Raw genomic sequence first — 13,892 nt, 5'->3', positions numbered from 1 at the left:
AGCATGCAATTTACTTTTTCTCAAATTGGATAATATTATTAACGCATAAACAGTGAACATGTACGAATTTGTTATCGGTATTGCCTCGCGATGGGTGACTCCGATGTGTGTACAAAGTTGATGAAATTTGAAAAAAAAAGAAAATACTTGTTCGAGTGCTTTTAACAAATTGTATGAGTTTTTTGGATCGTTCTACCGCTCGCGATCGTTTCACAGAAAATATGAAGGGTTTGCGATCATGATTATTATTCAAGGAAAATAAAATAAGTATCAAAATAATTCTATGAAAATCTGAGATCGTCGGTATGTCTTTATTAAAATTCGGAGACGTGATTTCATGAGAAAGAATATAAATTATATCGATTATTACTATTTTCAATTTTTAGCATCGACTGGAAATATTCGAATTTTAATTGTTCTTAGAATAGAAAATTGATTTAAATTATTGATCTGAAAATGTGAAAATTTTGTCTTTTAGAAGATATAGAATTGTTGGAATAAAAATATGAAGGAATTAATTATTGCAAAATTCGATAAAGCGTTTCTTCTTCTTTTCTGATTCAGAATTTATAACTCTAACAAACGAGCACAATAATAATCAATATTATAATTTATTTATTCGTTTCAGTCTCCAGATTTCCCATGGAATCACATACCTTCATTTTACAGACACATCACGTTAAAAAAGTGAGCTTTCTTCAATTTTTCTGCGTGAGCGATCGACTCGCGGCGAACGCGTCATTGAAACGCGACCAAAAGAAAGATCTTGCAGCACGAAAACCGTTCAAAACATCGTGATCCTCAAAAAAAGAAATAAATCGATCTCCTTGATTTCATGAATCAAACGTCCCGCATTTAATCGTTAATATTGTACTCTCACCGAGGCAGACGACCCGAGGTAGAGCATCGTATTAATGCAGTGAGGTAGCTGCGCGATAGCGAGTGCTTAAAATTAAAAATTGTCAGAAGAAAAAAAAACAGATGTAGAAAAAGAGGTAGATAGATGGTAGACAGACAAACAGACAGACAGATAGATAAGATAGATAGATAGATAGATAGACAGATAGACAGTAGAAAGAGATAGACAGCGAAAAAAAAAATAGTTCGAAAGCTCGCACAATGTGTTTTAAATGCAATAGTGTGTCAGTGGCCAGAGCGGTGTTGCGCGCGCGCTTCAATTATTATCAGAAGCAAGAATCATGAACGTGTATATATATATTTTTTTTTTCATTTTTTGTCACCGAGCTTTGTGAGATCTTTCTTTTATCATTCGTTCTTGTTCGTCCCGTGTGTTCCGAACCGAGAAAAAACTTGTTCGTTAAAGGACATTTGTTAACCGTAACACCGCCGATCCTCTATCAAACTTTTTTTCAAGAATATTTTTTATGCAACATTGAACACGTATAGGAGAGCAAAGTGAAATGAAACAAGTGCACACGAAATTAAACATGATATATCTCTGGATCGATACTTTTTGGTTCGACTTGGCCGTTTTACGGCGAACGCGGGTGTGGCAGAGTGATCGGGGTGATCACCACGGCGCGAGTACCGTACTCGTAGCCGGGCGGTATGGTCACGACCGAGATTAACGTCACAAAGAACAGTACACCGGTAATAATAATCATCATCCTAGAAATCTCCTTACTTTTCTGTTCGATTAGCCATTGCAGAACTCTCTCCTCGTTCTTAAGATTACCTACAAAAGGCACACACGCATATCAAGATCAGCTCAGTTGTACGATGCACCCGTTCGTCATTTGGTTCGGACAGGGGCTTTCAGATGGTAACGAGGTGGTTTCTTACGGAGTAATTGGAAAAAAAGGATAAAGTCAGTTTGTTCTCCCTTCAAGTTTTCGTCGTCGTACTTTTTCAACACATTCGGGACCTTCTCTGGGCGCGACTACGCATTTATTTGCAATTTCTAAAGTTACTCTCTATTTTGAATTTATTTGCGTAGGATTTAGTAAGGTATATTTATAATATAAAGGGTCTTCAAAGTTGACTTTTTAAAAAGAAGCTGCAATGCTTTGAAAACGTGTCTCGAAGGTATTAAACTATAGAGAAGTGCAAAGAAAGAGATTCTTCAGAAAATTAAAGAGACACTAAATTATCAGCTCGATTATATATTAAAATATTTGAAATTTCAAGATATATTGCAATTTTGCAATCAGAACCAAAGTTCAACTATATCAAAAACTATACCAAATGAGTCACATGGTACCCTATTTATTATTATCTTCCTATCTTCCACCGGTACCGAATGTGTCAAAGGTTTCTTGCTCGTATAAAGCACTCCGTGGATTATTTTCGTTCGCGCTTCGTTAAAGCTTCGCTTTATCCTCTTAAATAAAGAACGAAAATACGGTGTTCGTTTCCTCTGACGACAGACTCGATCACGAGACGAAAACAAGGAATACCTTTCCGCGACGAAACAAAGAAACAATCCTATCCGAGGGAGGGTGTTGTTGATCGTGATCGAACAAGCCTAAGGAATGAAGCGTATGGGACTTACCGTCGTACATGATGGGGACGCCAGTCTCGTAATAAACGAGAGCCGGGAATGAGAACACGCCGATCTCGGCGGCTAATTTAGCGTCGTTCGACTTTACGAATTGTATACCGTGTTTGTCGGTGTCGTCGTCAATGGTTTCTAGCTCCTCTAGGATTTCCGGACACGCTTCGCATTTATCGTCGTCTGTTGGAAGAGACATACCATTAAACGTTAAATCGCGACCTACTCCGTCGTTGTCTTAATTAAACTATACTTTGTCTTTTAATCGCGAAAGGTTCATCAAAGGCTTCGCCGGCAGGTCAACTTACAAAAGAATACAGCTAGATGCTCGACGTCGTTGATCAGCACCTGCAGCGTCTTCCGATCCACGCTCTCGATCACGTCCGGCGTCTGCGTGCGCAGCTCCAGGATCCACACTAAGATCGCTTCCTCGTGCATCATGTCGCCGTTGTACACTTGCCTGAACTTGTGCCTGTAAAACGCCAACGCCGGCAGACCAGGCAGATCGTACTCTTTCTCGATGCCCTCGTCCGAGATCTTCACGAAGTCGATGTCCTTCTCCTCGCACTCGTCGTCGATGTTCTCCAGCTCCTGGAGGATCTTCTGACTCTTCTTGTCGCCCTCTTTGTCTGCAACGGAAGCCAAACCCAGGTCAACCATCGTTTTAAGATCAGTATGGCTGGATAATCGCGTCACTCACAGAAGAAGACGACAACGTAATCGTTCTCTTCCAGGATGCTTTCCAACATCTTGCCGTTCACTTCCTCGATCTTCCCGGGGATCTCCAAGGTATCCTCGTCGGTGATCCATGACAGTACTTCGTCCTCGTCTTCGATGTCACCTTTGAAGATTAAGGGCTCTTTGTTCCTGAAGAAGGCCAAGGTGGGGAAGCTTTTGATCCCGTGCTTCTTCGCGAAACCGGTGTCTTCCGTTGTGACGAAGATGATGCCGGTCTCGTCCAGCTCGTCGTCGATGTTCTCCAGCTCTTCGAGCACTTTGTCGCATTCGTCTCCGTCATCGCAGTCTCCGCCTAGAGTTTTTACCAGGAATATTAGTCCATTGGCTATCAAAGTCTGAATAGGGTATCATTGATAACTGAGATATTAAACTTTCTCTTCCAGAACAGTGGTTTCTATTATAAGAATTTTAAATATTATTAAATGAATACTCAGTGATATTATTTTCCAAAATCATCAGCCCATCATCAAGCATATCTCCATCATCGTTGCTTAATAAAGACACCATACATACTGAAAAACGCAACGACGTATTCGTGTTCCTCGATCAGATCGGTCAAGATCTCGTCGGTGACTTCCTCGATGGTGGCAGTGTTCTTCTGTTCGACGAGCCACTCGAGCACCTCGTCCTCGTTGAGAAGGTCGCCCTCGTAAATCGCCGGGATTTTATTCTCGAAGTAGACAAGCGTCGGCAGATGATCGATACCGTACTCCTTCGCCTCGGCGTCGTTGTCCATCCGTATGATGACGATGCCCTCCTTCTCCAGCTCGTCGTCGATGTTCTCCAGCTCGTTCAAGATACGCATGTCCTGCTTGTCGTCCTTGTCGTCTACGGAAATGAATCAATTCGTGTCTCGTTTTCGCCCGCGAACGACCAACAGCACCTACCTAACCCGGTAACAGTGTGGAAGAATGTTAAAAGGAGGTAGAAAGACGAATCGATCGCTTACAAAACAGGACTGCCAGGTACGGCGAGGTCTCAATCAGCTTCTCCATCATCTCGTCGGTCACTTCGGGTATCTCTGTGTGCTTTTTCTGATGCAGCAGCCAGCCCAGTAGCTGATCTTCGTTCATCAGGTCGCCTGGAGATATCGGACATTATTGATACATTAGTATTTAATTTCTAGGTTTCCGCTATAGTATCATATACATATATATGAGAATTTAGGATCTCTAGAAAAATTAATATTTGATTAATTAATATTTGATTACCTTCGTACACGTGCGGTATTTTTCTTTCGAAGAGTACCAGTGTGGGGAAATTCTCGATACCGTACTCCTTTCCTTCGTCCAAGTCGCTGATCTTCACGAACGCTATGTTGTGCTGGTCGCAGTCGTCGTCGATGTTCTCCAGCTCGGCGAGGATCTTCTGGCTCTTCTTCTGATCCTTGTCATCTGTTAAAAAAAGTGATAATGAGTATATTTAGTTACAGTAAAAATTCTTTGAATAATTTCTCTCAGCAAAGGGTTTGATTACTAACAGAACAGTACAGCCACGTGCGGCATCTTCTCGATGATCATGTCGAGCACCTCGTCGGTGATGTCCTCGATCTGATCACTCTTCTTCTGCTGCTCCAACCATTTTAAAACCTTCTCCTCGTCCTCCAGATTCCCCTCGTACAACGTCGGTATCCCTTTCTCGAAGTAGAGCATGCTCGGCATCTTCTCGACGCCGTACTCTTTGGCCTCCTCCGCGTTGTCGATCTTCACGAAGGTCACACCCAACGTGTCGCACTCGTCGTCGATGTTCTCCAGCTCGTTGAGGATCTTCTGGGACTTGCGGTCATTGTTGTCGTCTGAGGAATATCGATTGGCAATATTAATTGGAGGCGGTAATTTTTATTGGTAATATTGCATCGTGTCGTAATTGATGGAAATGGCGGACGATTTTTCGATGCAAAGCTCGATCAGAGTTAAAAGATAGGATGCTGTCTTTTAATATTTTAATTATTTGGAATTGTAATTATTTAATTGGAATTTTGAATTTGCCACCATAACCACCACATCGTTAACAACGACTCAATTATTGAATATAAGGAAAGCAGTTTACAGAACAGCACGGCGAGAGTCTTGCCATCCTTGATCAAACGATCCAACATTTCGTCGGTGACGTCCTCGATCTCGTCTTTCTCCAACTGCGACAGCAACCACTCCAGAATTTCGTCCTCGTTCTCGACGTCTCCTGCAATTGTCAAATTTTAAGTCATCCCATTTTTTAGCTTATACAACGCTCTATAAAACTTTAAATACGTTAAAAAAGCAGAGAATATTTCATAGAAAAGAAATTTAATTTTGACATTTTTGTTTTACAGAAAATCCGGAGACAGATTTACGTTAAAATCTTGACATAACCTCGATATCACTAAATAGTTTTTCTAAATAGTTAATAGCTCCCGATATTATATTTTAATATATATTATTTATTATATATAGTCTCCCATTTTTAATTAATTAACCTACTCACCATCATAGACATTCGGAATTTGTTTCTCGAAGTACACGATCGCAGGGACCGAGTCAATCCCGAAATCCTTCGCTGCCTTCTCGTCGTCGATCTTCACGAATTGGATCCCGTGTTTGTCGCAATCGTCGTCGATCTTCTCCAACTCGTTCAGCACCTGCATCGAATCCTCGTCGCCATGGTCGTCTATAGAATTCACAGAACGAAATTAATTAATTAATTACTGGCAAGCGAATTGAGAATGATGAAATAGTTAATAAAAATATTGCTTACAGAACAACACGACCAGGTTGTCGATGTTTCCGATTAGGGTCTGCAAAGTCTTCGAGGTGACGTCCTCGATCACATCCTCCTCGTCTCCGGTGCTCTTGTTAGCTACCAGCCATTCTAGCACGTCCTCCTCTCTGCTAAGCTCGTCTGTATTAATATTTAATCGATCAATTTTAATTAATTTTCTTTAAAGGAGAAACGCATTTGATTCGAAATAATTTTTCTAATCAAAGGTAATAGTAACCGTGTTGTATGTAATTTTGTTTTTTAGTAATATTTTTATTTGTTAATTAGATGAATATCTTGATTTGCTTTACGTAGTGAATTTTAATATTTTTTAGCACAGTAAAATGCCAAAGTGCTGAAGACTTTTAGTATAATATTCCTTAAATTATCTGTCGTATTTTATAGTATTTTATAGTACATTATGGTACTTTATAGTATTGTCTGTAATATCCTATAGTACTTTATAGCATTTTAAAACACGTCAGTCAAATATTTCGTTTATTCCACGAGAAACTCGACTTCAATTCCTCGCGCATGTTTACGTATATTTACCGAATATTTGTGGATTAAGTAACGCTTACGTTCGTAAATGATAGGAATCTGATGCCTATAGTAGACTAAAGCTGGAAGTGGTCCCAGATTGTACTCGTCGGCGAGTTGTTCGTCGGCGATCTTCACGAAGCCGATACCCAACTGATCGGCCTCGTCGTCGATGTTCTCCAGTTCTTGAAGGGCCTTCAGACATTTTTTGCAGTCTGGCTTGTCTGTCCCATTTGAAATAAAATGTCGTGTTACTAGGCAATCTTGCGCGGGTCGTTTCAAACAAAACGTCGGATAAGTTACGAATCGAAACCGACTTCAGTTTTATCCCGTGGACGATCTACTGTCCAACCACCTTCTATCTATCCATCTAAACCACTTCACAAAATAAAAAACTTCGTGATCGAAAAACAAAAAACAAAATGCCGGCTCCGAATATCGTGCCAGGCTCGATTCCATCGTGTCGAATATTTCTACGAAAAAAGTGTATACATATAGAACTACGTTTAAACAATCGTTCGTTATTATTTGACCGAATTGTTGCAAGAGATACGCGTATCTCTTATGTGAACACCTTTGGATTAGTATGCAAAATTTCTCTCGGTTATAACGCACATTCATTCTACTCTATGGGGTGGGGAGGAGTGGATGCATGTTCTACCATCTATAGTCACGACATCTTCCAGTGCACACACGAAGTGTAAATTAATAACCGTACAGGGATTTAATGCGTTTTAATATCTTTTCAACAGGATCGCATGAGAAATAAAAACAAGAAATAATTTCACTGTACAATGTATTCGTTTAGCGTTGTTCGAATATTACGTATGTCAACCAGAGTAACCTTTTTTCGACAAATGCTGCTTTTCGGAATTTCACGTGTGAATCCATCGTAAATTCGTCTTACTCTGACGTTACCTTTTTATCCCGGTGGCTAGGAAGACAGAAATCGAGAGGCAACCCGCTGCAAGCGATGCAATTTGCTCGAAGCGTTTATTAACCCTCGTATGGCGGCATTTTGGTCTGACGCTTTGTCTGGCACTCTCGGCCACGAATTACGAACGTCTGCGTTCTAGCTTTCTAGCAGACGCTTTAAATTAGCTATTCTTATTGGCTGCTTTGACGTGGAAAAGTATCGATGTTCTCGCAGAATTTATTGAATTATTTCTTTACAGAAGTTACTATAATTGAACGTCGTGATATATTATACATATTGCAAAAATTCCGTCTTTTTGTAAAGTGAAAGAGAATAATTAATTTTTATGTATGATCTCTTGCCAATACAAGATGGCAATTTTTCAATACCACTTTTGATAAATATATTAATCGAATTATTGTACAGAATTTTCTTGTAGACTTAATATTTCATATAAGAAATTTTTGATGTAAGAAATTATTACATAAAAAGAAAAATTAAATATAAGAAATTGAATTCAATATTCTCTATAATTCTATTTTGATATACTCAAATATATAGATACTCAAATATACTCAAAATTTCAACACTTTAACATCGATACTTTCAACGAAGCATATAATTGGCTCATGTAAAATAACAATACCGCCTCGCGAGGGTCCAAGGGCGTGTGTTAAGTGCATTGGATAGATAAATACGTATAAGGAGACATACAAGCAGAGGTCGTCGCGGTCGAACCGTTTGGTTCAAGAAGAACAAAGCCGTCAAGCATTTTCGATCGACGTGTCTGTAAAAAAAAAGAAAGAAACTCGCACGGAACAAGTGCGTCCGAAATGCTAATTCTTCTTCTTTCCCAAGAGCACAGTTCGCCCGGCCGTGTTGGTACGTGATAAACAAGCATTGTAAAACGAAAGCCGTACAGACTATTTTCAACAACGATTTTTCGTTTAATTGTGTACTTACTAGAACCGACGCCAGCACACCGCTGCGTATCCGGACCTATCCATATCAACACACACAAGAACGTTTCACATATATGTATTATTTACAAGTATTTCGCAAGTGATCGGACCGCAAAGTGGAGGCGGACACTGAAGGAGGCGCTTCGATCGAGAGAGCGCGGGAAATCTTGTGTTTTTTTCCGGCCCTGTCCACTTTGTGGTGCGTTCGTTCCTCCACGACGGACAAAAACAAATTTTCGCAGACAACAGAAGAAGAGACGACCGACAAAGGGATCTGACGGGATTCATTGACGGGTGGCCGAGACATTCACGATGCTCTCACAACGAAGGAAAAGTTTTGTTTATCATTTACTCCGCGATATCGAACTTGTCGCACAGATTTCGAACATGATCAAAAAAATTTTGATATTATTCATCTGCTTTAAATTGAAATTGAATTCTACTCTTCTATTATTAACATTCTAAGGACAAAGTAAAAATTTCTATGCAGTAATAATAAATTATAAGTAACTAAAGGTGTAGCGGTAAAAGAGGTTATGTCGCGGCAGATTCGTACAGATCTCGAACATAATAAAACGAATATTGATATTATTTATCTGTTGGCAGCTGAAAATTTTCCTTCGTTCTGGATATTGCTGAGAGCATGAAGGCGGAGGATCGAGGACGTGTACAATGTACGTAGTTCGTAATATTAACAATCAAAAGATCAAAATATCTACAAAATACGCTGCGATAAATAATCGAGGCTTTCGGTCAATTTACTTCACGCTTTTACTTCAAACAAAAACCCTTTCTCCGAAGGATCGTGTCGCGAGACATAAAACAGCCCCGCTGTTAGTAAAATGTGTCAAACCGTTCTCCCTAGAAAATATTATTGCAACATTATTATCAATCGTCGCTCGTGTAAGTAGCATATGATCAGTGACAAAAAATCAAAGAAATCGTATCGAAACCTGTTAACACAGAACCGCGCTCGCTGCGAATTCCATAAAGCCTCTCTCACTCTCTCTCTCTCTCCACACTGTCGTGTTGCTAAAGTAGTAGTTTCGCCGGCTTTCCACGGGGTTTATTAGTCGTATACAACAAAATAATAATTAAAGTATTCGTGACTGTGCACTCGTGTCGTGCAGACGGCTACTTCGATCTTTTGCTAATTGTAAACTATGTACATGGTTCGAACGAATATAATTGTTCCAGTTACCGAAAAATAGAAGAATTCTAGATACCTATTTTTTAAATCATTGGATCTGATTATTTATGAGGTAAATGGTCGTTCATTTCCTACGAAATTAATCAAAGAACTCTGACCGTTCTTTTGTCTTTTTCTGATTCAATTTCTGTAATAATACTTTTATAGATCCTCGTATATGGGTGACAATACGTTCACGTCTTTTCACTCTCTTGTCAGTGGAAATTAGAGTAGCTCGATGTATAAGAGAGGTGCACGTAATCGTTCGTATACGCGCGATGATATCATATTAGGGAACTCACAGAACAAGACTGCCACAAACTCCGTATCTTCGACGATCTTCTGCAGTATCTTCGAGTTTACTTCCTCGATGCGATCGGGCAGGTCCATCGCCTCCAGACTCGTCAGGAAGTCTAGGACGTTCTCCTCGTCCATCAAGTCACCTGAAAATTAGCGCGCGGCGTGTCGCATCAGATTTCCAGATTTTTTGATATTTTCTGTCCAGTGACGTTGTTAATAGCTCTCAATAATTTAGTACCAATATTAGTATTTATAACATTAGTATTTCATGGCATTATATTGATAATATTAGTATTTCATGACATTATATTAATAATATTAGTATTTCATGACATTAAAAATTGATTTTGTCAATAAAAAGTTAAGATTCATGGCAGATTTAAATATAGACATTTAAATATGACGTCTGTAATATAAAAAGACGAGATCTCGAGAAATGTGCATTCGAAGCATCTCCCACGCTTTTTTGATTTTTTAGACAAAGTTCACCCCTTTTTCATAGAGCAAAATCTCGAACATCGAATCTCTCTCTTTCGTCGTCTAGCTCCTCGGAGACTCCGCGCGACATCGTTACACAATTCTACCATCCGACAGGCTAAGATTCGGGAAAAATACGCGTCGCCGTTCATCCATCATTTTCAGCGAGGTCTATTTATTTTCCGCGCGAAGACGCGCTTCCGCCGGTGGCGAGAACCGCGTCGCCCGCGACAGCGTCGGTCTCCTCGATCTCCCGCAGGATCGTTTATTTATATACCATATACTCTGGAAATAAACAGGCTTTTTTTTTGACACGGTATTGAGTTACCACTCCGTTCGTACGCGGACTTAAAGAGTTAATAATATAACCCCTAATTGCGACTTCCTGCCGTTTCTGTTTACCATCCCGAGGTGTCGAAAATAGACGTTCTATTGCGGCGTGTTGCATTAGGCACAATGGAAATAGATGCAACCTGTCGTTACATCATCGAACGGAAAATCAAGCGAGACCGTTCCGGGTGAAAGGCGAAGCGCCGCGTTCGACGCTTTCTTTTCGAAATGCTTGTTCGTACGAAGATTCCCCGGGGATTCGCGAGGTTGCTGAATATCTCGTCGGATCCGATTTAATAAATCTACACGATCCCGGTTGCCAAACGCAGGCTTTGCCGACCACAATGTAACAGGATTGATGATCACACCTGTACCAGGGTCCGTTTCCGCGTCGGGTGGCCAACCGCGTCCAATTTCTGATTTTCTTTCCCGGAACGCGCGCGCCGACACGCTTCATTAACCGTACCCGGAACTTTTGAATTATTGACACAACACAACCCCCCCCCCCCCTCACCGCTCTATAAACCATAATCCAACCAACCCTTAAACCCTTAACTACTCCCCGAATTTTCCGCATTTCTACAATTCCAATCTCGCAACTCCTGCTACGAGAATATTAAAAATATCTAAACTATTCCCTTATTGCTATCGAATGCTATCGATCCGCGTATCGATCACGCAAAATTTGAAAACTCGTCCGAGATTCACGTTTAAACGGCGCGCAATCAGAGGCGGCCATTCTATTCGCGGTTTTCGTTATCGAGGAGCGGAGGGTGGGGTGCCGGTGGCACATTGTGGCAGAAAGTTGTCCCTTCGCAACCGACTGAGACCGTCTTCCCCGGGTCTAAATGTAGAGAGCTAGACGGGGTCTGCGGCTCAATGAAACCGTACGGTACAGCAAACGCGGCGAATCGCATCGCGCGCCGCCTGATTACGTAACACGTTGCATTCCTTGTACTCTATTAATTTCTCCTCGCCGGGCGGGTGTGTCACACACCAGCTCGTCCATATACGTACGACAGGTATATATATGTATGTTTGTGTAGGTATATGTATCGATGGAGCGGCGACGATACGCGTCGCGGTACAGGATATCATCCCCGACGTCGACGGGGGTTGTTTGTCGAACAAAAGTCGGAGCATACGGTTGCCGCTGTTTTACAGGCAACGACGGACCGAATACCGTAGCCTGGGACCACTGCCAGGTAACGAAGATGGTCAGACTTGCCTCTAGAGGCGTGGACCGCTACGAAAATCTACGATTCTTTGACCGATTAACACGACTTTTGCGGCCGACATTCGCTCGAACCTCGGACACGAAATTCTTCATTGTATTGGGCCGTGGATGTTGAATTTCTTGTCGTTACGAAGGCGATAGTAATATCGCGTTTAGGATGAAAATGTAGTAGATAGATATTTTGTTTGAAAGACTGAATAGTTGTTATAATTTACAGAGGTTTACTATGCTTTTAATATCTGCTCAAAACCATGGAATTACTGCTTGCATTTAGCAATGGGTAGTGTTAACTTTTAATATGTTATTATAATAATTAATATGTTATTATTCTAGCTAATGTGTTGTTACAATAGTCAATGTGTTACTGTAATAGTTAACGTGTTATTTTAATAATTAATGTGTTATTATACCAGCTAATATATTAAGTATTAAAGCTAGACTTGACATTATTTATTTAGTATATTCATAAGGTTTCTATGAATAAAATTCTTTACAAGTGTATAGTATATTAGAATAAAAGCAGCACTATTTAAATAAATTTAATATTGTAATTTTCACAAGCTAATATTATTGATATTACCAATATTAATAATACCATTAATATAACTGATAATATGCTACCATGCTAATTTAACTAATGAAAATTAAGAAAGCTGCGAAACTCAATATTTAACAGTGTAATAAATTAACAGTATAGCTGTATAACAAGTATAATTGTGACAATAAAGTAAACTGTGTTTTTTCGTTGTTAGACTTGCTCCAGAAACACGCCGAAATGGTGAAAATACAAAAATACCGTTGATTGTTATACGGATTCTGGGTCAAGTACTATAACTCACCGAGTCTCGAACCTTGTTTCTCATACCTGGCAAGGTTACCGAGATCGCGGCCGGATTCCAATAAAAGTTTGGCGAACTTTTCGCCATTTGGAATCATTACTACCCGTCTTTGTTCGTCATACGAGCGGCCACCGAGTAAATATCGAGAGTCTGCGGTGAGATTTGCATGTTTCGAATTATGTTCGTGTATATTGTACATAGAATTAATTCAATATTCACCTGAAAATGTTACAGCGCCAGTCCGAATAATTTTAAGCTTTGCTATTCTACGATGTTGCAAAGATTAGCCAAGAAAGTAAAAAACTCTAATGCATGATCATTAAATAGTACATGTTGTAATAATAATATATTTCTATAATATAATATAAAAATATGTGATTACGAATTAAGCAGAATTGGTAGAATCGTGCAGTACAACGAAACTGGACGAACATCAAGCAACTATTTTTAAGCAGTTAACGTTAAGCAACTATTTCCGTGTGTTATGCAAAATGATAGCGCGTCGAGTGTGTGCACCAACCTTCGTAAATAATCGGTTCCTTTTCACGGAAGTACGTGAGGGCCGGGAAGTTTTTGATGCCATACTGCTTGGCCAGTCGTTTGTCGTTGATCTTGACGAAGTCGACCCCGAAGTGGTCCGTGTCGTCGTCGATCTTCTCCAGTTCGGCCAGCACCTTGTCGCATGTCGTGCAACTTCTCGCATCTGTGGCCATTAACATACCAGGTCACCGATGCATCGAAAATAAAAAAAACAGTCGATAAAATAATTTTCACTAAATAATCACCACTTTATGATTTATTAGATATTTTACTAGATATTCGAAATTCTGTTTCATAATTAACTGAAAATAATCGTCAGTAATATTATTAATATTTTACGAAATTTCAAAAAATATTTTATTTTAAATATTATTCTAGAATTTCAAAAAAGAATTTTGGAAAGAATTTTATTAAGAACATTAACAAATCAGAGTATATATAATCTCTACACTTTTAAATTAAACTAATTAATTCCTTTTTACGAATTTACAAAATTCACAGTCTCCTCAAAAAAGTTCTTTTATTTTTTAGCAACCCCCTGGACCAAGAATAATGCCACAAAGATGCGAATACTCA

The 13,892-nt window shown here is 39.7% G+C and overlaps 1 protein-coding gene across 4 annotated transcripts in view; it reads right to left on the bottom strand.

Annotated features, from left to right (window-relative positions):
• Hlk (hulk) overlaps nt 1–13,892 on the bottom strand; it is a 42,209-nt gene that overhangs the window by 14,720 nt on the left and 13,597 nt on the right. For 2 of the 4 annotated variants that reach the window (XM_078183410.1, XM_078183402.1), the window contains exons 2-16: nt 13,297–13,479; nt 9,896–10,036; nt 8,406–8,441; nt 6,568–6,750; nt 5,984–6,127; nt 5,714–5,896; nt 5,300–5,431; nt 4,731–5,045; nt 4,462–4,644; nt 4,200–4,331; nt 3,764–4,078; nt 3,213–3,542; nt 2,821–3,141; nt 2,513–2,695; nt 1,646–1,696 (exon numbers count right to left, since the gene is read on the bottom strand). In XM_078183410.1, coding sequence (XP_078039536.1) covers nt 1,646–1,696; nt 2,513–2,695; nt 2,821–3,141; nt 3,213–3,542; nt 3,764–4,078; nt 4,200–4,331; nt 4,462–4,644; nt 4,731–5,045; nt 5,300–5,431; nt 5,714–5,896; nt 5,984–6,127; nt 6,568–6,750; nt 8,406–8,441; nt 9,896–10,036; nt 13,297–13,479 — 2,832 coding nt within the window. The remainder of the gene's footprint in view (nt 1–1,645; nt 1,697–2,512; nt 2,696–2,820; nt 3,142–3,212; nt 3,543–3,763; nt 4,079–4,199; nt 4,332–4,461; nt 4,645–4,730; nt 5,046–5,299; nt 5,432–5,713; nt 5,897–5,983; nt 6,128–6,567; nt 6,751–8,405; nt 8,442–9,895; nt 10,037–13,296; nt 13,480–13,892) is intronic. The other 2 variants (XM_078183396.1, XM_078183387.1) reach the window with 1 other exon arrangement.

This window comes from Augochlora pura, chromosome 1 (assembly GCF_028453695.1).
Source record: "Augochlora pura isolate Apur16 chromosome 1, APUR_v2.2.1, whole genome shotgun sequence".
Lineage (NCBI taxonomy): Eukaryota > Metazoa > Arthropoda > Insecta > Hymenoptera > Halictidae > Augochlora > Augochlora pura.
Note: the sequence above shows the minus strand (reverse complement) of the source record. Positions and strands in the feature narration are given on the sequence as shown.